This window comes from Teleopsis dalmanni, chromosome 1 (genome assembly GCF_002237135.1).
Source record: "Teleopsis dalmanni isolate 2A chromosome 1, ASM223713v2, whole genome shotgun sequence".
In the NCBI taxonomy this organism is placed as follows: Eukaryota; Metazoa; Arthropoda; class Insecta; order Diptera; family Diopsidae; genus Teleopsis; species Teleopsis dalmanni.
This window is the reverse complement of record NC_051846.1, coordinates 74,683,114-74,708,536: the sequence shown is the minus strand read 5'-3', so window position 1 is coordinate 74,708,536 and position 25,423 is coordinate 74,683,114. Positions and strand designations below refer to the sequence as shown.

The 25,423-nt window shown below is 30.3% G+C and overlaps 1 protein-coding gene across 2 annotated transcripts in view; it reads right to left on the bottom strand.

The window, feature by feature from the left end:
* Positions 1–6,772: 6,772 nt before the first annotated feature.
* Positions 6,773–25,423, bottom strand: part of LOC119669098 (intrastrand cross-link recognition protein) — a 205,281-nt gene continuing 186,630 nt past the window's right edge. The window contains exons 5-8 of one of the 2 annotated variants that reach the window (XM_038078886.1): positions 19,702–19,768; positions 19,401–19,528; positions 16,090–16,178; positions 6,773–7,952 (exon numbers count right to left, since the gene is read on the bottom strand). In XM_038078886.1, coding sequence (XP_037934814.1) covers positions 7,314–7,952; positions 16,090–16,178; positions 19,401–19,528; positions 19,702–19,768 — 923 coding nt within the window. In that variant the 3' untranslated portion in view covers positions 6,773–7,313. The remainder of the gene's footprint in view (positions 7,953–16,089; positions 16,179–19,400; positions 19,529–19,701; positions 19,769–25,423) is intronic. The other variant, XM_038078879.1, reaches the window with a different exon arrangement.

Here is a 25,423-nt window from a genome sequence, read left to right as displayed (position 1 = left end):
GCAATTCCTCGAAAAAAAAACTGTACTGTGAGGAACCATTCTTTCCTATAAAAAAATTCAATTAAGATTCGAATATAGGTTTTCTAAAATATATATATTTATTAAGAAGGAAACAAATGATTTGACGATTTACACATCAATATGATAAACGTCAGTGTTGTCAGAGATGTATAAGTGTTCCATTTGTTCATATTTGTATTATTTAATATTCATATTAGAAATTATGTTAATTTACTCACCAAATAAAGTTATATGAAACATAATTTATCTGAATTGGTGTTTGAATCTGACCTTAACTTTATGAAACTTGGGACCTTAAGATTGATCCGATCAAAAAATACTTAAAGGATAGAGCTCTGCAATTATTTGCGAAAACTGACAGACTTATCAAAACCGCATTATCAAATCTCAGAATGGTTACAGGTTCCTCGGGGAGGTATGCAGATCTGAGGTCAATTATTGCTTAGTCTGATGAAGTAATAAATAATAATCCAGTTAAGACGTAAAGAGGGGTTTTGAAGATACCTCGAGTTAAAAAAGAGTAAAACTGATCAAGTGCACTAGCTTAAATAGCTTCAACATAATATAAACGAGTAGCACAACCATCGTTTATTGACTACTGATGCTAATTTCTACTAAAATTTCTGACAAATACTCAATTTCACTTAGTTTATTGGTAGTACATACGAATGAGTACTTGTAAATTAATGCTAGACCTTTTTATTCTTCCAAATGGAACAAATAAGGTAGTAAAACGAGACCACTTTTATCAAGACTATTAACTATTAATAAAGTACCATATGACTGAAATCAATATTATTATTTTTTTTATAACTAGTTATCTCCCTAATAAGCAATCATGCACAAAAAATTCTGACCGATAGATTGCACATAACATCTATGCTCAAATAAAAGAAAAGAATGTTTGAGATCTCACTCATTCAATAGATGTCTAGCTTAAGCTAGAGGTTAGACCATAATATTTGAAAGACTCTTCTTCGACGATTCCGTAGGCTCTTTTAAATCAGAAGAGTCAGAAAGCCCTATTATTATTAGACTCTATCAGACTGTATTATCATCAAAATAGAGCCTCATAAAATTTTCAAAGAAAATTAATTAATTACACTGACATGGTTAACTTTTGATAATGGAATTCATAAATTATTAGTTCATTTATTTATCATTGCAATACTCAGTACGTGGAATATTGAATCATTAGAGGGTGAAGAATAACTACTACGACGATTACTATTAAAACGCAAAATACCTGTAAACAATTTATGTGCAATATAGTAAATCGCAGTTTTACCCTTTCATATTTTTTAAAACTTTATGTGAAGAAATAATATTCACATACTTTAATAAAACTTTCACCTCTATCTGAAAGTGCAAGATGACTTTCCTTAATATTCCCACTTAATTTCTTTAATTTTCTTCATTGAAGTACTTCAGTCTCAATGGCGCAAATTATGTCCAATTAGTGACATTTTTTGCAAAATTTTTCGCATTTTGATTTTTTGAAATAATTTGCAATTAAAATCAGAAAAAAATCTTGAAAATAGTTAATAAGGAGCTGTGAAACACTGAGCACAGTCACCCCTCATATATGGACGTTCCAGCCGTCCTCTAGTGCCCGCGCCGACAGCGAAGAAATCATTTTGAGGCGACAACCGCCGCAAACTGCCTTCATTAAAAAGCGTTTACTTTCGCTTGCTTGAGATTTAAGGATGCTTACTACACTCGAGCGCTCGAAAGCGAATCCTGCCATGGAATTGGATTGCTCATGGCTTTTCGCTTGATAATTAAATAATTTTAATAAATTTTAATAATTTTTTAATATTTAATTTGCTAACATTGCTCAAGGGTGTTCCAATGTACCTATGAGGGATGTGGTTGCTTCAGTGTGTGATTTTATATTATGAGGACTGAATTTTTGGTTAAGATGATTGTTTATTAAACGTTGCTATTTGTTGTTCTATTATCTCATAAAACACTATAGATTTCAACAATTGTTTTGTATTGTAAAAATTATTTAAATAAACGCAGGCATTACAGAATATAGTACTTTTGAGGTTTTGACTGTTTTTTAATTTTGCCTATAAAAAATTATTCTATGTTATCATTAAATCATCAAAACGTAATCAGGTTCAAAATGGTAGATTTACTTACAGGTTACTGTAAACTTGGGAACCATGCTAGTAAATTAGGTCTCCTTTTCAATCAAACCTGTTGCAGCTGTGGGGAAGATGATGAGTTTTTCTGTGTTTCAATTCCCCTATATACTATAACACAATGGGTCAATAAGCCAAAGTGGATCCACAGGGGATCGCTGTTATAACGTAACCTAATCATCAAAATGAAGTCACGTCAATTAAACAGATGAGATCAATCATCAATATATTAAATAAAAGGGTTCCATAATCTACGAAATTAGTATTAACTTATCAGCAGGATTCAAGCATTCAGTAAGGAAGAATTATACACTTTTAAAATTAATAATTTTTATAATGATAAGAAAAAGGACTTCCACAGTAAGTAGCTGTATTTTGGTTATAATTGCACAGTTTTTTGTTGATCTACTCCTCACTGATCTTTTTTTTTTTAATGGAACATTATTTTTATCTTTTTGCCTAATGGAACAGCTTTATCTGGAAACAATCTTTTTGAATATTCTCATGTTAGATATATATATCACATTACTAAATAACTCTCCGGTCTGACATTTATTTTTTAAAATGGCAACACTGTTAGTGAACCCTTAGTAATTATAGAAAGTAGTATTATTTAAACGATACGTTCTTAAATTTAATCACTTTCTGATAATTAGTTACAATGGAAAGAATTTCATGTTGATTTCACGTGGTGTTGATTAAACATTGTATCGTGACGAAGAAAAGGATTGTTAAACCCAAATACTAGTTTTATAAACGTTCTGGAAACTCTGTTCCATGGAAATATTATTATTTTGTATGTCGAATTTTAACGCGGTCTCACAAAGACTAATGCTACTGAACGCTATGACTAACCAATATCGGCAGCTGTTCTGAAAAACAAAAAGAGAAGATGAACTAGTCTCGAAAGTTGCTTAAAGTAAGGTTTGAAATTGTGTGAGATAGTTGATACCTTAAAGATTTTGAGAAGTTAGTGTATTTATAATTTTATATGTAAATTATAGCTTCCGTAACTTGTTTTTGAGGTAAGTGCCACGGCCTTAGGTCTCTTTTGAGGTCACTGTAGGTAAGAGTTAGAGTAATATCATCTGATCATTTTTTTACCATATGAACATTATTTAAGTATTTTCAATGTTGTTTGTTGATTGACTTATTGATTATACAATTTTATATCAAATAGACTTGTATTAATAGTATCTTATATTTAAAGACGAGCTACGTTTAATGGTAGTCAGTTACTTGTTTTAGAGTCATTGGTCAAGATATTAGTTAAAGGGTGATATACTTTTTTATACATATAAATATAACTGATGTAGGGTATACTAGATTTGATTCTCAGCAAAATCACATAAGAATTATTATGTTATTTACAGCATTTTGATTCCTTCAATCCTATTCTTTTCAGGGCTAAATGAAAGCAGATAAACTGTTTTAATATAATTTTTTTTGTTTCTGCTATACCTACATATTCTTTAAGTGCCCCTGTTCGTCACTTCGATCGTATGTACATAGTGCTCGATCATATAGTGCTATATATGTACCACTTGCCTGATTATTTCGCGGGTTACATGATTTATATTTGATGAATACTGTTTTTAAGAAAGTAGATTTTCTGACTTAAAGAGTTGTTTCGGATATAGTTTAATATAAATCATCAGTGGGTTTTGAAAATATCTATTGTTTTAAATAAATGAAATAATAATCGGCATAAATAAATAATCTGCATATAATTTTGGGGTTCAAGTGGCAGGAATTGAACCCACAAAGCCAACATATTCTATTTTATTATAAATATTATATTATTTTACAAATATATTTATATTCATATTTGTAGGGCGTTTCCAACATATTGGCTATAAATGCAGAATATGAATCCCTTGTTAAAAACACAAAAAGAATAGTACAGGAGAGAGGGGAAGATGTAACATTTTCAATATTTACCGAGATGTAGGGTTTTACAGGGTATCTCCATCCGTAGGTTCATTATATATATTTTTATATTACATATATCTGAATTTGTAATAGAAGTATGTTTGATTTGAAAATTTCTGTACATAATCTCTGTATAAACACTTCCAGTGTTAAAATCTGTTTACTCTTATCCTATCCTATCATTGATATAAGGAACTACTTCTTCTTCAATGAAGAACTCAAAAAACAATTTGAATTCTACAGATTATATGGGCCTAGAATGCTTATAACAAATATATAGTCGAGTCTGGCTGCTAAAGAACAAAAATTTTATCTGGTTATTTAGAAAATATTTGGAGTTTTGTATAAAAAAATTTTTCAACTTAATAATTAATAATACATGTTTTATTTATCTTCAAGTTTCCATTTTGTTTTTACGTTTAATAATGGATTAAATTTTATATATAATTTTTATAATTAGTATTTAACATATATTTATTTTTATGCTATGCATTTAGATTTCACTAAAGTTTATAATATTTCATAAATTAAACTTAATTTAAAATATTTTTTCTTTTTCTCTTTTCACTAATAAATTTTTAATTTTTATAATAATTTTTTGTTTTATTTTTTTTTTTTTGCTAATCTTAAATAATTTCAGTTGGCTTATTTAATTTATTTTTGACGCTTTCTATGCTAAATTTAAAAAAAAAATTATGTATATGAAAAAATTTATTTTGTTTTAAAGACTAACGAATTTTGATTTAAACTTAAAATTACAATTGATTTTTACATAGCAATTAATCTCATCTCAATTTTAACCTAAAGGTTTCATCTTAATTCACAATTATTTTGAATAAATTGCACCGATCGTTGTTATAAAAATTCAAAAAAAATTAAACAAAAATTAGAAATAAAATATAAAAACTTTTATTTATTACATTTAAAATATTTAACCTAGTTTTATATTTAATATATATATTTATTTATATGTTTATTTATTATTTATTTATTATTTATTTATGAAATTCTACTAAATTAACAAATATTTTCTTCTTATTCGACTTTACTTTGTGTCCTTTTTTATTGTTGAGAATATTGGAAGCAGTTTGTCAGATGGAATGAATGGTTCATTCGATGCTTCATCAGAGTTTCACTATCGGGAACTCCAGAGACTGACAGTTGTCAGCTGTGAATGAAAGCTACTCTAACAAACTGGCAAGAATCTGTGGATTTTTGAGTTCAATTTTTATTTGTATGAGTTCTATAGATTTATGATTGAGTTAAAATTATAAGTTGTATTTACTATTTAAGTATTATATAGTAAAAAAAAGTATAGGAGTTGTTTTAATAAATTTTGTAATAAATATTATTAATCAAATCGCAATACTCTGCTCCTGGAGTATATAGACATAGTGAATAGTTTTTGAAGCGAATTAATTTTAAATTGAAATCTTTGATATTGCAATATCTATATTGCCAATTCATTGATACAGAGGCTGGAAGTCGGCTTTTAAACCAAACTAATGCTTCAAAGTATAAAATCAATATACCGAACTGTTTCCAAAATTTTTGTCGTTTACAAGTCTGATAGAAACATTATCGAAAAGCCGTAAAATATGAAGTTTAAGAACTCCATTTAATATTGACGATTTATATTCATTACGTTTTATATATAAATGTATAAAATTAACTACTGCTTTTTGGATTGAGAAGAAGTGAGGTTGTAGAACAATTTGTACAATGGAAGTTGCTTTAACTTAACTTCAACCATTAATTTTTACAAAAGTACACATAGTCAGTCAAATGTCATAGCTTAACCAGTACCAGGCTTGAATTTTTGGGAACGTTATCCGTTAATTCACTCAACGATATTTTTAACATTGGTATTGGGCAGATACTGGCATTTATTAATGCGTACGACTGGTTCTAACATGCCCAAGAATCTATTCACAAACAGAATGTGGAATCAAAATAGCTTTATTAGCTTGTTGAGAAAGATTTGTTATTTTTTCCACTTAACCTACCTACCTAAATATGCAGGCCTTATATACATATGATTCCAACAGCCATTATATATAACAGTTGTAATAGAGATTTCAGTATATTTTTTTAATATAATGTATTATTTATCTATGTATTGTCCTCTATGGAAAATATTACAGTACTGTATTTGGCATATAGCTGGTAAAAGCTCGCTCATAATTTAATTGATGTTCGTTCACAAAGCGTAGAGAATTTAAGGGTTGTCTGCATAAAAACGATTCTATGTCTAGTACCTAGTAACCAATAATATCCTATTAGATAATTATGTGGCTACAGCAATCAGAATGGGCCTTATTCTTAAAAAAAGGGACGGGACTATTAGCACAACAATAACATATAATGAATTTTTGTGGATACAAGGTTTCTTTAATAATTATTTATGGATTACTTCTATTCAGATACGACAACTATGTTTATTGACATATCCATCAACGAAAAAATGAATTTCATCATTTTCAAAAAAATTCCATTCAAAGTAAGTTATATAAGTACCACCTTGATCACCTTGAAAAGAAATCTGTAGTTAATGATCTTAAATTATTAAAATCTGAAAAATCAGATGATAGGGTTAAATAAATGAATAACTGGCCTAAATACTTTGAGTATTTTTAACATATTAGAAACTGCCCGAAGAAATAAATTTACTTGTTTTCATAAAATAGATCAATAAATAAATATATTTTTAAATTTTATATATAATCAATACATGAACTATATTCGTTTTCTCTCTTTCTCACACCTCAGGCAAACATGAGTCATAATTTTAATAAATATTTCCTCAATTCCTCAAAGATATTTAAATGAGTTTAGAATTGATTAGTTAAATCAATTTTTCTCAGGGGTGAAGAAACATACTTTTGGGACTGGGAAAGTCCCAGTAACTTTTGGGAAAGTTAAATGGAAGCGACTATGTTCCAATGGTTTGATTAGAGATTTAGGAAAGGACAATTTCTTTCTAATATATATAAAATAATTAGTTATTATATTTAAGTTTAGAAATTAAAAAATTATTAAAACCTCTCCTTTACATCTTGTGTATTTTAACTGAACCATAATTCGCGATTCACCCGACTTAATTTTAATTTTATTTTTATATTCAATATTTTCTGAAAAATATTTCATATTTTTATTTAAATTCTAATTCGTCATGGACAAGTTGAGTTCTTCACTATCGATGGATGGTGGTCAAAATATAACAGTGAGTGGACGTCGAAAATCACCGCCAGCGCCGGCGCCACCACCTCCGGCACCACCGCCCAGAGCACTGTTTGCAACACCGCCGCCAAGACCCAATGCAGCGGCACTGCTTACCTGACCGTACTGCGTGTATTGCGAGTAATCGAGTTGCGTATCATTCGGCGAATGCTGCAAGTGTGACTTTGAATCGGAAACACTGTTGCCACCACTACCTCCACCGGGACCACCACCGCTATCCAAATGTGGTGTATTATCGCGCTCATCCAAGTTATTATTTGCTGTTGTGTGGTTGTTGTTGTTGTGTGCACTGGCAATGCTGAGACCGTTTAGCAAATGTTGCTGCTGTTGCTGATGAGCCACGGCGGCAGCTGCAGCAGATGTGCCATGCTGTTGAGCCCCGCCATATATTTTTGATATATCGAATGCATAATTAGCTCGGTCCTGGTACATTTTTGAATCGAAGTAGGCCTTGGTGAGAACACTGGGATCTAAATAGGCGCTATAAGCAGCACTGGCCTGTGCAGCCTTCGATGATTCGTACAAAGAGCCTGCAGTAGCTGCGCTGCTTAGGTACGAGCTGCGATCGAGCGCAAATTTTGGAACGTCCATTTGTCCTGATAAGGAGGTCTGAAAAGAGTAATGTAATATAAAATCTTTATTATCGTTTTATAAATAATTAAATATATGAAAAGTATGGTATTTTCTTTTTTACTATTGAGTGGGTTTGCGTGTCTATTACTTGTGTGGCTTGCGGTTTTGTTGGTAATTAAAATATTGTCACCATTGACGACGTTGGCATAAACAAAAGCTTAACAGAATTGTAAAGCCAATAAAGTGTTGCCAGACTGTGTCGAAATTCCATTGATTTGGTCACAATTGAAAAGAAAGTGGTAAGGAGGTAGACGTATGGCAACTCGCACAAGCGATTTGTTAATGCTTTCGTTTTGTTTATTGCTTTTTTTGTTACCTTAACGACTTCATAAATTAATGTAAGCTTCCCCCACCAACTCACCAGCCCCCCAACCCAGCAAACCACTAAACCATCAATCTAGCAAACAACCACTATTCACCACCCAACATAAGCCAGCCACTAAGACATGTTGTTTTATTTGCTAGTATCAAGAAATAAAACAAATCCTTCTCTGAGTATATGTGTGTGTGTGTGAGTGTGTGTGTCAGTGTACTGTAAGCACTTTGCTTGTTCTTCTTCTTCTATTTCTTTTCTTTTACTTTGATTTGCCATTGAGGGCAAACGTTTTCTGAGGCATTCATTGTTGCGCATTTAATGATGAGGTTGGCAACTGTGTTTACGGCCTAACAGAATTAAAATGCGTTGCCAACTGTTGTTTTGTCTGTCCGTTTGTGTGTTTGTGGTCGTTTGTGTGTCGCTTAGAGTGACTAAAGTGTGAAAAGATGAGTAGTACTGAACTGTGGAGTCTGCAGGCTGCGCTGCCGCTTGTTAACTGTTTCGATGTGTTTTGTTCTATTCTTGCTTTGATTGCGAGTTGGCTTTGCTAACAACTTATTAAAAGCCATGACTTTTGTTTGGCATTGTGCGTCCAGGCATGTGTGGACTTTTAATGGATACCTGCGCTTCTCGAGAGCGCAAGGCGTAAGGAATGTTTTCATTTAGTTACGCACAGTCAGATTTCCTTTTGACGTTGAAGATCATTGAAGATGCTGCGAGGGCGTTAGTTATTGTTCCTTCAGGTAATTATAGGCTAAGCGTGTGTAGCAAGTGTGGATGATTATATATGCTGAAGTCTGTTTGTTAAACTAAGCCCCCTTTTTATGATAATTGAATTGCTTACTTTGTGTATGTTTTCACCAGTTTGCGAATAATATTGAATAAATTGAAATTTGTAAATAATGAATTTATGTTAAGAGCAAAAAGACGTCGAGAAATGAGAAAAAAAAACTATTATGTTATGTTTGTTAGTTATATGTTAAGACCAATTGATATTAACAAATCTGAGAGCATTCTAAAGTAAGTAAGTTTTATTTGTATAATATTTATAATTGCTTGGTTATTATTATTTTTTTTCAAATATTTTTATATATGTATGGTCAGCCAAAAATTCAATTAATTAAAATAATATTAAAAAGAATTTGTTGTAGTTCACTACTTTTCGAAAAAATTTTGTGATCACCAAAAAAAGTTTTTCTAGTTTTGAATAGTCTTCCCTGATGAGGCTTATTTTTCAGTTAATCGATAATTCAACGATTAATATTGTTACATTACACAGTGCGTCTTCAGAAGTAACTGTCCCAAGACAATTGCATCCAACCGACTATATGGTGTGGCATTTTAGCTACTGTTATGATAATCCCGTACTTTTTTAGGAATATCGGATGTCGAAGATTTGGCACAAATTGTTATATCTGATGGCTACAGTCATATGATGTTTGTGAAGATATAAGGTCTCAACAGGACTGTACCACAAAGCAAACAAAACGCACTTTTTGGCTTTGTACTTTTTTAGGAATATCGGAGGACCAAGATTTGAAACATATCGTTATAACTGATGGCTATAGTCATATGATGGTATTTTGTTTTGGTGCGAAACAGACGATATAGTTGTGGAAGATATAAGGTCTTAACATAACTGCGTCACAAAGCAAACAAAATGCACTTTTCAGATTTTTCCAAACCAGAAATTTTGTGACATATAATTTCACGTTTGCATAAAATTTGGATTCGTTTTTGGGGGGTTAGACCAAGGATTGCATTTTTCGCTTAGTGGAAAAGCAAACAAATAAAATTGTTATATCTAAGGCAGTGCTTATTCACTAGTAACTCTCGCAAGAAAGTTGTAGCAAAGCTATTGCTATGTGTCGACAAGTCATCGAAAATTACCTCAAAGTTCATTTAGGAACGTATTTATTATTATTGTAAGACGTCCATTGGAAGATAATTGAATGATATGTTTCACATCTAATGGAGATTCGAAAAATGTATATTGGAATAAAAATTTGTACAAAATCTCAATCGAAATTATAATTTATTTACGTTTACTTTTGGAACTTTTGAAGAATGGACAACTTTGTAGAAACAAAAAAAAATTTATTGGATGTCGTGCCAGGTACAGTGGGATACATTTTTTTCTTTTAATTGGGATGTATTTTAAGTCTTGAGGAATAATTCATTCCTTCACTTAGGTACACAAGAAAATACACCGTTTTAAATCTTTGTGTTTCAAAACCACACAAAGATCTTCAAATAAAATGACAATTTTATTGAAATGTCTATCTAAGTTGCTTCTTAGATAGATATTAAGATAGACTTAATGTCTAATATTAAGTATTTTATTATATTTCGTCCGATATTCCTAGACAGGTATTTGTTTATTGCTTCACAATACTAATTTATTTACTTATGATATTTAGCTATCCGTTATCGGGATTCTATCTAATGCACCACCCTCTCCAGTCTTTTATGTTGTATGCGCACCATTTCCAGTGCGATTAGTGCTCATTTAGATGTGAAAAGTTTTTATGTAGAAATATTTTCTTTTATTATAATATTATGGTCTATTCACATGAACCGAGAATTCTTCCCCTACAAAATATGTTGATTAAGTAAATACTTTAAAATAATATAAAAAAAAAATAAAAAAAATCACTACTGTTCGAAAAAGCCTCTTTGTAAATACTTTTGTTTATAAATTTATATTGGGTTTAAACCGATTTAAAAAAGTGAGCTTCAGAAAGAGTGCTTAATTTTTCTTTTTTATTTTCATTCGATACTACGTAATACTTTTAAAATTTCAGGTTTTATACTTCAATATTATTTTCTTTTATAGTTATATCACTGATCGTATAAGCTATTGTTTCGGGAATGGTTCTACGTGTTATTCTTTCTAAACTATGTGGTTTTTCAGGTAATTTTACCAATGAGACTGCTAAGTCTACTTTTGTTAAATCTGCCAGGTGAGCAAAGAAATAGTTTATTAGACATGACTTCGTCAGTAGACCTAGATATTGATACATGCGGTGGTTGATCGATATATAAAAACATTGTGTATCTTTGTATTAGATAAATAAATGAAACAACAACTGTAATAACCACGCTACATATCATTCCTATAATGTTCCGTAGTATATTCCTAAAGTGGATGACATCTATATACAAAGTATACATGAATATACATGATTGAATACTTTTTTTCTTCAGGTGACATTTCACAGTTATAAAATAAGCTCATACTTCTTAACGTTAATACCAATATGAGTACTTATAAATTTGATTTCCTGTCTTCTAAAAATTTCATCTACCTTTTATCTATCCTAACAAATGATTATAAAGAAGATTTTGAATAGGAAAAAGAAAATCTATTAATACAAATTTGCTATTTATAATGTATTCGATCTGTTATTTGCTTATTAAACAAAAAGTATAACATATGAGAATAGATGGCTGACAATTTTAAGGTATTGCATCCCCATAGATATTATTACTTTTAGTAAAAACTTTTTCAAAATCGTTGAGAATACAATTTACTTATTTGCTTTGGTAGTTTTTACAGCTACTAATAAAAAACTAAACAAATTGGTTAAAATTTCGACAGAAATGGGAAAGTATTGAAGAAGCCCTTTTATTTTTCGCAATCACCTATTTTTTGAAACTAAACTACAATACCATTAACTCTTGTATTGTAAATTAACTTTAATGCAATAAATGTACTAATTCAGTGGTTACTTCTATTCTAATATTGTGTTTTTTATGAGTCGTATTAACCCACATAAAAGTTTAACCCGATCCTTCCTTTCAGAAAAAAAAGAGTTCATCAGACAGTGACACAAATCATATTAATTAATAGCCCTTGGCAATTTTTCACCTACTGCGGAATAAAGGACCGATGCGATGTTCGAACTTCAAGCCATAAAGTCTTATACAAATATTTACAGTATTTACAAAATTCAGTATGTAATTCCCAATTGGTTTCAGATTATATTAAATTGTAATTTTAAACGATTAAAATCCTTTGCCACAAGCAGTTTTGTTTATATTTCCGAGGCTATAATAAGGACGATGATGATGTGTTAACAATTTAATTATAGCCTGTGAATTATTTTAAATTCTGAACAGCCCTTTTTCATTCTTTCCATAAATCCATGAATTCACGAATTCTCGAATTCATGAATGGTAATGCATTTCCGTTTGGACAGAACCACCCCTCATACCGCTGAATTCATAACGACACGAAGTCGAGCAGACAGCAGGGGCAAATGAAATGATTAAGCGTAAAATGTATCTCAAATCAGAACAGATTTTTTCTTGGCACATTCAGAACATTGAGAACATTTAAACAAATACGATTACATTGCATTAAAAATTTGTTTGTTTTTGTTTGTGTTCGGAAACCTGCTCGACTTATTTGTTTTTCTACTTGAATGGTTAATTGTGGGTACAGGATGCCATTGTAACGACTCAATTCGGTATTCTTCCTCTATTATTTTCCATTCAAATTCATTTTAGGAATTCTGATAAGTGTTCAGTTTCATCATGCGTAATTTAACACGCCTGCGGAACATTGCCTTCGTCCTGCATCCTTCGCCATTGGTAACAGTTGCGATATTCAAATAAAAAAATTAAACAATTTCTATTTGCAAATACTTGTATGTTTAAACAATCCTGAGCCTGTAGAGGATTGAAAGCGAATCTTTAGAATTTTGTTGGATTTGATTATTCGAAACTAAACAGGGAAGAGTTAAGTGCATACTTCCATATAACAAACCATTCAATGTGTGACAATATTAAAGCGGAATATAAATAAACATTTTTGATAAAAGAACCATTCAAGGAGTTTAAGCGACAAAAGGCATGGGAGTAGATAGAGGAATAAAATATGTATTGGAAATATTATAATAAATTTTAAAACTTAATTTGATCTATTTTCATTATGCATTCTTAAATTTATTTTATCAACGTTTCGAAGTTATTTTTGTATCTTCAAGGCGGATACTTTTTATCACGGCTCTCGACCTAGTGTACAAGAATTGCAATGAAGCGGGTATTCTCTGGAAGATGATCTAGCCTACGCTGATGATGTGCCTCTATTTAGCAACACATATAATGAGATGCAAGAGAAACTTATGACCGTATCTAGTAATTTTGCAAAAATCGGCCTGCAAATTAACACCGCAAAGACTAAATATATGCGTCTGAACTCACGTAACAGCAATCAGTTTAAAATATACGGGGAGCCCATAGAAGACGTTGAAGGATTTGAGTATTTTGGAAATACACTAACAATTTAAGGCGAAACAGATGAAGATATAAAGAAAAGAATAGCGAAGGCTACTGGTACCCTCTCCGAGTATTTCAAATAAAACAATTTCACGAAAAACCAAAATTCAAATATTTAATTCCCGCGTCAAGGCAGTACTAATCTACGGTAGCGTTATATAACACTTAAGACAAGAAGCGATTCGTAAACTACAAACATTTGTAAATAGATGTTTATGATGTATACTCGGAATTTGGTGACCCCGTACGATAACTAAGTGGTAAATATCTAAACAAATTCCTATTGAGAAAGAAATAGTGCGCAGAAAATACAAGTGGATTGGGCATACCCTTTGGAAGGACGCAAACGCAATAGTACATATAGCTTTACAATGAAACCCGCAAGGTGCATGAAACAGTGGATACTTCTAAATAAACTATAATTGAGAAAATTCAAACTAGATTTTAAAGAATAAAAGAATAATTATTGCTATTTTACTTTTATTCAATAATAAAAGACTTTAAGTAAAAGTCATGATATTAGCTACAGAACTACTTAATTACCGAATAATTTTGAATATATGTGAAATATATTTTCTATGCTACAAAGAATAAGAGTTACTCGAAACTCTACTCAATTCTAAGAGTATTCAAAAGTGTTCTCATGGAGGTCTATGTTTCAAAGCTATGCGTCAGAGAGTTTTTACATGCACCGATAAACATATCTTTTCAGATAATGAAGTAGGTTGAAAGTTCTTACTGGTAATTTTAGTATAGTTTAAACCCCATCTAGAAATAAATTTATATTTTTACCATTGATAGCAAGTCATACCGGATAAAAAAGAAGACTGGTATGCCAAAAAAGACAGAGGTAGTCCCTTCATAGGTCGTAAAGAATTCTGCTGAGTTAACAATAGTTTCAATTGCAATTTGATTACAAACCGCCTTACTGATAGATCTTTCTTAAGATGGTAGTATAATATGAAGTCAAACCACAACGGAAGTAATTCTCCAAGAGGTACCGACAAGAGGTCAGTCAATCCTCTTGCTTCGGCAGCCAGGACGTCGAATTTGAAGCTGCTAATTTCACGTTATAATGATAGCCTGATGAATGTAACCAATCACACAACATATACTGTTCCAAATTTTACAGTAAATAATGGAACTTAATTATTATTTATTGGGATACGAGCGCTCCTAAAATCGTTTTCATTCGTCAATAGCAAGAATCCTAATTTACAGTTGTCATTAGGATTATTGATGTATGTGGTGTTAAAAAATGTGCATAAATGACAAAAATGTTGTTATATCAACTCAGGTTCCTCCGACTAAAAAAGCCAATTTCTTTTATTGACATAATATTATCAGGGAATGCATATCACTCGCATTCCCTGGATATCTCTTAATCCTTTGAAGACATCTTCAAAGAGTACTTAATAATACGAGAGCACATTATTGTTGAACTTCGGGGAATAGCAGGTGCTGAGCAATTTGGTTATGATATGCATTAAATTATGCAACTGTCGTTGGAAGTGCAACGGTGTGTCGTGTCAGATACATTTTTAGTGCACACGTCATAATTTAAACGAGAATGTCAACAATTAAAGGCACTTGTCATGCTGCCATGCACCCAAAGGTGTTGAGGAATTCTTGTTAGCCATTAAATTTCCAGTTACGGCAAAATTAAGTGCTAGTTTATGTGCAATTTGTGTATTTGTTTTCAAAATAATGCTCGTATCCTTTCATATCCTTGTACAAAATGATAATTGGAAAATTATAACATTGGGAAAGTTGTTGGTGTTGTTATAACGTTTAGAAGCGTCAGCACCAAGCGCAAAGATGACTTGCAAAAAAGGACAAAAATGTTGTGAACTTAACAATGTATGAGTATAAAAAATCGACGAACTGGAGGATAGAAGAGCAGACCCAACAACTGAGAGGCGTACAAATGCGATGGCCGTTTATGATAACCGTACGTTTCATCATTTCGCCTTGCATGCGCATTTCTACTTAAGCGTTTTACCAGTTTACACGGTTTGTATGTAGGCGGTAACTGAAGGAGTTCGTAATTATGTTATTACACAAATAATCATAATAATATAAAATTGCAGGTGTTGAGTGTAAAACGAAAAAGGTTAAAGGTGCGCTCACACCAACCAACTTTTTTAACGTTTTTTCAATGAATTTGAAAAAAAAAATTTCATGCTTTTTATATGATTGATTTAATTGGTTTCGAAAGTAAATATTGGACTGTCCGTCTGTCTTTGTGTCTTTGTGTCTTTCTGTTTGGCATATACAAAATTGCTACTGTGCACCATCTTCTATGTTAAGTGCTTAACTGTCAGTTTGACAGTTGCATTGGAACGTTTTCATCGCGGCAACTGCGATCGCCGCAAAGCAATTAAATTGAGCATCTTTCAGATCTTCGCAGCGCACAAAGGCACTTGACTTAATTGAGAACTGCTTAAATGCAATAAATGCATCTCTTAGTTGTAATAATTTTCTTCAATAATTTCTCATATTTCCACAACTCACCTGTGACGTTGGTGCATTTGTCTGGGTTAGATGGCTGCCCAAGTGATAAGCGGCTGCTGGTCCCGGCGCAAAATAACCTGGTGTTATACCTGTAATATACAAAGCAGAAGAATTTTAAATGGTATTTTCGTTGTTTGCTGTAATTGGTACTAAAAATAACTAACGATTATTCTTTTCTACAGCCTCAGTTTTTTATCTCATACGCAACACAATAAGTATTTCATTTTTTTAAGCTGCTGGAAGATACGAAAAATGAAGCATAAAAGGCTTAAGTTGCTGACTTCATCTAATTGCTGTGATTCAGCTCTTTTCTGACACTTGCCATAATGCTTCGGGTTTACTTTTCTAAATTTAATTATATTGTTCGAAATAAAGGCAGTAGTCGAAATTTTAATTAAATAGTTTTTCCTACTGATTTTAATGTTCGGTTGCCTTATAAACACAGCATTTTCAAAGCTGTAATTACAAGCGCCATCCTAATAATTTTGTTCATCTTTTGTTACCTCAAGACACAATAAACTATTTTTATATTTTGAATTTCACAAAAGTAGTTTTTGTTTGCCTATTGCCACCTCATTTGCTACTATTTTAAGTACGAAAATATATAGATATTTGTATAAAATTAATGAAATAAATACACAAAGCTTTCTTATTTTTACTTCTTTATTGATGTAAAAAATACTTTGATTCAATAGAATAAAATAATATGAAGTATCTTTGTTATTAACTAGATGAGAGCTACTAGAGGTTTATCTATCTTAAGGTTCCACGAGTGAAAGCAAAGGAAATGCAGTTGTAATTGAGATTTTGATCAAATTCCTACCTTTCGGAGATTTTGAATTAATGGCAAAGAATTTTTCAAATCATCAAGTTTTTAAGTTTTTTGCCTTTAGTTGTAAAATATATTATTCAAATATTCTTATTATATTTAACATTATGGGATATCTGATAATACGTATAGTAGGACCTGCAATTATAAACTATGGATATCATTTTGACGGTTTATACATTAATATAATAATAATAATGTGAGATAACTATAGATACAGATTTTAAAGCAATCAGATGTCGATAAGACTGTGAAAATTCTAATAAGGAAAATAATTATCAGCTCACTGTAGTGATTGCATATATAATTAGGAGAGTACTGGATCTTTTTGAAGAAAATTTAGACACATAGTTAATATATATTAAATATGTTATTGAAATGGATGTTCAATTAGATATTTCAAGGCTCGAGAGTTTGAACTTTGTTCGCATAAACTTAATCGTTTTCATAATCGCATAGAAATGGTCCAGAAGAGAATATTCCACAAATTTTTGTTGACTGATACCAAAACGCCTACCATTACTAAGTTATTATTGAAACGTATATATATTATATATATGAAAAATTTCATTGGCAACAAATTCTGAATAAAATGTGTTATCTAATTTTTGGCATGTTTTTGTGTAAAATCACATTGGGTCTATATTGGCTTGTCACTTATTTTTCAAAACCAATATTTTGTCGACGCAAAAAGAATATATACAGATATTCCGTTTTGTTACTACAAATCTTAATTACTAGTCATATAAACGACGGATTCTTGAACGTTGCTTATCGTTATCATGTTTATGAACCCATATTGAAAAGTACTTTTGGAGAGAATTATGAACCCATATTGAAAAGTACTTTTGGTGAGAACATTAACCAATTGATTAAGAGCATAAATATTCTAATTTATTTCTAATTAAAAATGGATATATCTGATAATCGATGTGGTAGATTTTAGCAATTCTAAGATTAGCGCATTGGTGGGTACCAAAACTGAAATGTAATATGGTAAGAAATAATTTTCAAGAGTTTATAGAGTTCTCTATTATGTTTTCAGCTGTCGATATAGCAAGATAGATAATAAGTATTCTAGGGGCTATGCACCAAACTAGAAGGCAATAGGTGGAAGGAATTACCAAACAATATTAAAAATTTTTATTTTTATTATTTTTTGTTCTTTTAAATTTAATAATAATATTTTTATATTAATGTATGTGTTAACACATACATAACAAGTGCTAGTTCTCCATATTACCTTAATATAAATTTATTATCAAAAGTTTTGCTCTAGTCGCTAAAAGCTATTAAAGACGTTTAGATATGTACGCTCTACTTCTTTATTTGTGCATTAATTATTTGGATTAATTAGAAATAAATTATGGGGTAAGCATTTTAATTTTGATAAGAAACTTGTTTTTTCTATGGAAGGAACTTCATTAACAACTAAAGTGATTCTATAACTCAGATAGACTATTACTTCACTAAAATCTCAAATCTTATAAGAATCTTACTAAATTTGAGAATCCTCCATTTCTTATACAAAATTAAATAAAACCCTTATTAATTACAATAAAAAATAGCATAAAGTAATCTATTTGTATTGGCTAGAAATCTGTCCTTTTACTTTTAATCCACCCAATTTGGAACATAAATCATACCCGAACTCCAAACACGAGCCCAAACTTAATGTAAAAGTGCTTATGTAGCGAAATATAATTTACAAAAAAGCATAAAATTACCACAGAACTTCAATACTAATTTCTATTTTATGTGCTCCATGGTTATACACAATATTTGGTCCTCTTTGTTGAACTAGTGAATCCTTTGTTGCGAAATGAGTAATGCTAATTTAAAACCTCACTCCAGAGCTAGTCGTTAATGTAAAGACGTTAGATGCGTTGTTTAGTGAGTTTTTCTTTCAAACAAGCATTCGTATATCCTTTATGACTGCCTGCAAGGATATTAGCCCGCTAAGCACCAAGTCGAGTCTGTTCTAACAATAGTTGATGACTTCACAGTTTAACATATGCTTTTTTACATTATGTTGAATTAAGTAATTTTTTAGGGCTTTCGGGTGCTGCCAATGGGTGAAGTGGGCGAAATCACTATAACAAACTAAACGAGTCTATGACTGTCATAACAGAACTATGTGTACTTTAGGGTGTTTCAGTACTCAAATGTTCGTGTCATGCAGGAATTTATCTTTTGACAAATAATAAACTTCCTGTTTCATATTCATGTGAATGGCTTTATGTTTGCTCATAAATTAGGGTTTCCTACAATGGCTTGAAACGTACGGGCACGATTATGAGTACGAGTATATAGTATGTATGGGAATATATGTTAGAGAATTATAGTTTTAATTTTAGTTAGGATGTGGAATTTTTCCGCATCAACTTGAGCAGAGATTCTGAAATTAATTTCACATTTATTTGTATTTATGTATGCTTATTTTTATTTTTTTATATATTTTTAAACTCAACAGAGAACTCACCTGCACGTAATGCTTCCACGGGTACTGATGGGTATGGCATCGGGTATGGATAACCGTCACGACGTAGCGCTTTTGGTTTTCTGCGGGGACGATATTTGTAGTCAGGATGTTCCTTCATGTGCATTGCGCTGTTAATAATAAAGAATTTGGGAATTACAAGATTTGCAGTCATATTATTTTACATTAGCATGATTATATTTATTTTTATGTGTTATATACTTAAAGATATATATACTGGTGAATGAAGTATTAAAACTTTTACATTGTAAATAAAAGCAATGAAGTAGGTAGTTGCTCTTACCGAAGTCGTTTGGCCTCATCAATAAATGGACGTTTTTCTTCCTCTGTTAAAAGCTTCCATTCGGCTCCTGAAATTAAAAATGCAATCGATTATTTATTAATTAGTGACATTTAAGTATTTTTTTAAATCTAAAATATTGTTTAAAATTTATTTTTCCGAAACTAAGAGATGATTCTAGTTTCAAACGATTTTGGGTTAATATAGCTGATGCTAACTTGAAGATATTTCTCATATATATTTTTTGTACATTACTATAGGAAAAGTAATTACTTTTTGTACTCAGATAATTTGTTACTGTTACTAAAAATTAATATTAAAATTTTTGTGCAATTCCTTAAAGTATCTTTATGTATACAACATAAATGCATGAAAGTTGGTTAATAACTTTTACTAGTAGTTGGGTGCTTTCTTCTTGTAAAAAAAGATAAAGACAAAGAAATAGAAAAAAAAAATAAAATTAAAATTAAAAAGTTCAGCAAAAATGAAACAAGACACAATTTCTAAAGGAACAAAAAATAAGAACAGGATTCATTACGTACAACATAGTAAGATATAAATACAATAAATATTTGCCCCACCTATTCACCCACCACAAGACAAAGCCAACCCAGTAACAGTAAACAAAACGAGACAAAAAGCTATAAAGGATAGAATGCGTTGAACATAAAAATTGCTGAAATACAAGATACAAAATACAAAATACAAAATACAAGATACAAAAAGTTACACAATGACAATTCTCAAACTAAAGTTGTACATCAGCAGGCATTGAGGCATTGAGGTATTGAAGCATTGTAAGGAAAGAAGAGTACACAGTCTCAGTACACAGTACATAGTATACACAGTATATTGAGATGAATAGCGAACGAAAGAAAAATGAATCTCTACTCGCAGATACAAGTGAAAACAATGCACAAGGACATGCTGCAGGAAGTACCATACAATAATGGAATAATGGGTTTAAAAATAGGTGAGTGGGTGGTAGTGCGGAGATGCGCTGCGCGACAGTTGTTAACAAGTACTTGTGTGCTTTTGCCTACGCTTCTGAGTACTGGGTTCACATACGACTGACTCGTACTCGTAGTCCGATTATGTGCTTGCACACATTAAAGATATTAACTTCATTCTCAACAATTCATGTAGTACACGTTGAGGAAGCACTTAACAGGATACAAATAAGAAACAGATTTACGAATTTATATATAATAATACATAAAGTACATCGTTAGACTACGTAACTGGTGTGTGACTGTGTTTGTGGGCTTCTGAGTAAACTTCAAGTGAATGACAGGAATTTACGTAAAGTAGAAAATCACACAATAAAATGTTTCATTTGATGGGATTTGAAATACAATAACGACAAAAACAGTTTGAAACAAAATAGCACAGCATATGAAGGATTCAGGCAAGGATTCAATTTAAGTAAGAGTTGGTATGGATGCTGGTGCTTTTGTTGGATATGATGATGATGATGAGCTTGGCTAAATTTACGGAAACACAACATGACAGGTTGTATGTCACGTTGTAGTGCATTTTCAAATTTATGTTTGTAGAAGTTAATAACAAAAGCATATATACTTGGAATCCAAATTAAAATAATTTATATAATTATAAATTAGTTGTATTGTACAAATAAAATCGGTCATCGTCATAATTAATTCTGTTCTGTTAAGATTTACTTTGTTATAAACCCAGATATTACTCGTACATTGCAATTCTCTTAACTATAACAGGTACCTTAGAATTTATTTAATATAATAATAACTAATTGACATATTTAATAAGAATAGATTCAAATTGTTAAATTTAATATAATTGTAATTTTTAATTAAGAAATTTAGAATCCTTAAACATACGTCTTTAATGTAAACAATGTGGGATAATTTAATTATAATTTTAATTTGATTTGTTTCATTTTATCATTTTGAATTGATCTAAAATAATCAAACTTTTACTGCCTTTAAATAAAAATTAATTTAAACAGAAATTAATAATAGTTTGCAATAAGAGATAAACACATATATTAAACATATAAATATATATATAAAAAAATTAAGAATATTCATTTTCAAATTTATAATATTAAACCATTTATCAGTTTTCTCGTGAAAAACCACAAATATTAAAAAGAAATGTTTCATATATATTTCATATATAAGTAAAATTATTGATAATTTCTTAAACGTAAGTGATAATAATAATATAAATTAATATGACATAATTTTTATAAAGTTCAATTTATTAATATTTAACTAATCAATAAAGAAAACAATAATGCTTGATTTAAAACTAATTATTCAAAAATAAGAAAGTCTCACCTCACCTCACCTTATATAAAATATCCATAATAAATAGTTCTTGAAAACTTAATAATTTTTTTAGGTTAGAAACATCAGTTTATTAAGCTAGAAGCGTTTAAACAGTAATGTAGAAACAACAGCAAAAAATTTAATTCATTTATTGAAATTTTAACATAGGACACTGGGGAGCCTTGCGCCAGTCAAGAAGATTTGTTGATTCTGAACACATCAAAGCTGACGCTATCCTTTACCTTAGCAGAGACGATATTAGATTCTACACTACTTACAGTACATCTACTTACACTGTAGACTCAATTACCACATGAAGCATATAAGCATATGATAGAAAATGATTCCTGTCGAATCCATCACGAAGAGAAGGAAACATCAGAACATGTTCTATGCAACTGCCCAGCGACGGCAAGACGTAGACTTCACTACCTTGGAAACGAGAATTTGATCCAAATAGATAAAATTATTCACAATAATTACGAAATTTATAAATAGTCTAGAATTGTTTTAGTTTGACATTAAGGCGCACAATAGATCTTTTATGTCGCTTTATGTCGGATTATTTAATAATCGACTACTTTGGAAACGGGGCCTTGGTCCAAATAGGTAAAATAATTCACAAAATAATTACGAGATTTATAAAGAGTTTAGAATTATTTTAGTTAGGCATTAAGGCGCATAATAGATCGTTTAGGTCACGGTGCATTAATAATAATAAACATTTTAACATAATTAAAAAGTGGTTACCATATCTCTACAGTTGGCAGTTACACGGATATCTGCTTAATAAACAGATAATATTAATTCGTTAATCTTCGTTACAGAAAAAATTAACTTACAAGAATTTAAAAGTTCTATATAAATAATCTCTATTTTAACTAATTGTACTGATATTAATAATTTGGAAAGCTTAGAAGTTGGAATTTAATACTTATAAGATATATCAGATATACTTTATTTAGAGATTAATAAATATTAATAAATTGAAGTTGTTTTTCTGTATTTTAATAAAATTAAATGATAAATGATAATGCATATTTTAATGATGTTTTTCTAATTAATTTTAATTTAAGTAAAATGTTTAATTTTTTAATGATTATAAAATCGATTTCAAGTACAATATTCCTAATAAGTGCATTTCCATTTAAACTACTCATTATTATAATAAAAGTAATAATTATTTTGATCAATCTGAGTAATTAGCAATTATAAAAATAAGTGAATGATATGATATAAGTGATAAATATATGTCCGTCACAATTAATAAATTCTGTCAATTAGAAATAATGTGGCAAATGCATTTGTTCGACATGTAAATGTCACAATTATTTATCAGTCACAAATATAAACAATAAGAAATTTGATGAACCAGAAACAAAAGAGCAACTCTTCGACTACAGTGGATATGTATCTCAATGCACTATTAAAACAATCGACAATAATAATTTCACTCCCACATAATTTCCTTTGAGAAGAACACTTTCATTGCAAGATTAAGCGACGAGGTACGAGTGTGAGTCCAAAGGTACAAAATGCGCAGTTTGACGCGACACCTTGAAGAACAAATAATACGAACACTAATTGAGGACTCTTAAGCAGAGTAAAAGACGTTAAGGGGCTACAGGCACTTATCAAGTAAACTTAGACATTTCCAAAAGGACAAAGCCAGCCAGCCAGTATGTTTGCTTTTATTATAAGTTTATGTGGAATGCATAAGAACCTTAATAATTGATATGAAAGGCAAACAAACAATTGTGTCAGTTCCATGACGTGGCGACACTGGACAAGACATCCTAAATGTGAAAACAAATGCTACACATTTTTACAATGTTTGCGACAGGAAGAAGTAAGCAAACATGCTTTGTTCACTTGTTTGACAATTAACAAGAGTGGAACAGTTTTCAGGGGGGAAAAGTAGAGTTATGAAATCCATATGAGTCAATTTTAGTTAAAAAACTGTAGCTTTTTGTTTGCTCTGAGCTCATATTTGTGAAGTTAATTTTTTTTTCTCTGGTTAATCTACTAACGATAAGTGCAAATATAGCAAATCCACATCATGAACTGAAGTTTAAAGTACTCCAAAAATATTCCATTGTGTGATGACAATGTGGTCAGTCAGTCATTGTTAGTTCTGAAATAGAGATTTTGCTACTCAACTAGATTTTAAAGAGACCCAAAGTAGATGAAGTGGTTTTCACTGTTTTTGATTAGTTTAATTATTGCATTTCTATTAAAAATATTTATTTTGGGTTTTAATAATTTCGGATAAAAAGAAAAAAATTAATATTATAAAAAATATAACAAATAAGTATAATAAATAATATAATAAAAAATTTAATATTTTTTTCTTTATTTGAATGCGGAAAAAGCGAGTCCTTTTAGTCATATAAATATTAATATTGAAGGTGTGTATTGTTCTAAAAAATGTATTAAATTTTGAATTGGATTTCATTTTCATATTATTGAATTTTCAAATTAAGATAACATCATCATAACTTTTTTTAAAAATTTTAAATTTAAAGGTTGCATGAAGAAAATGTCTAAGTTAAGTTTCAATTAATTTGTTAAAAATATATTATTACAATTATATTGAAATCATTTAAAACTTCAATATTGACATATACACATTTTTGACTACTAATATTCTGAATACAAATTAGAGAGGCGAAATCATAAATAAATTAAAATTAAAAATTTGTGAAAACGAGAAATGTAAATATAATAATGAAGCACCTGTCAATTGCACAGCGGTGGCCAGCGGCTGTCAGTCAGTAACACATCCCACAAGCAATCACGCCACTGGTTGCTAAGGTTGCCACACCTACTTGAGTCTATTTAGCGCGCAATGTCTTACCACCCCGTTTACGTTATTCGATTTTGATTATTTCGAACTGTTTTTAGCAGATTTCAATTCCAAACTAATCATTTGCCCGTAATTCATTGCTTTCTTACGTGAATCCAATTCTTATTTTTACTTTGTTTTAATTTCGATTTTAATGCACAACGAATACCTTTTGTTTACTCCTGACGCCGCTTCCAAGTACGAGAAAGGATAACAATCGAACCTTCACTTTTGCTTTGTTTAGCATTTAATATCCCTAAGGATTTTGATTGATGAGTGTTGTATGCAAAGGATGTTGATTAAAATCAACGATTCGAATTACGCTCAATTCTCTATTCAATCATTTTGAAATCCTTTAATTTTTCTATTCTTGTTGATTTTTATTACGATTGTTTGGTTGTAGATTTTAAAGCATTTTGTGCGAACAAGTGTTTGTATTGAAGAAGACCTGAGTGTGGGTACGATAACTCATGGATTGATTTCCATTTTATAGAAAATATTAAGAATGAGTTAAATTGTTTAAAATTGCCTGAGATTTATTTAATCATTATAAGATACGATTTTTATA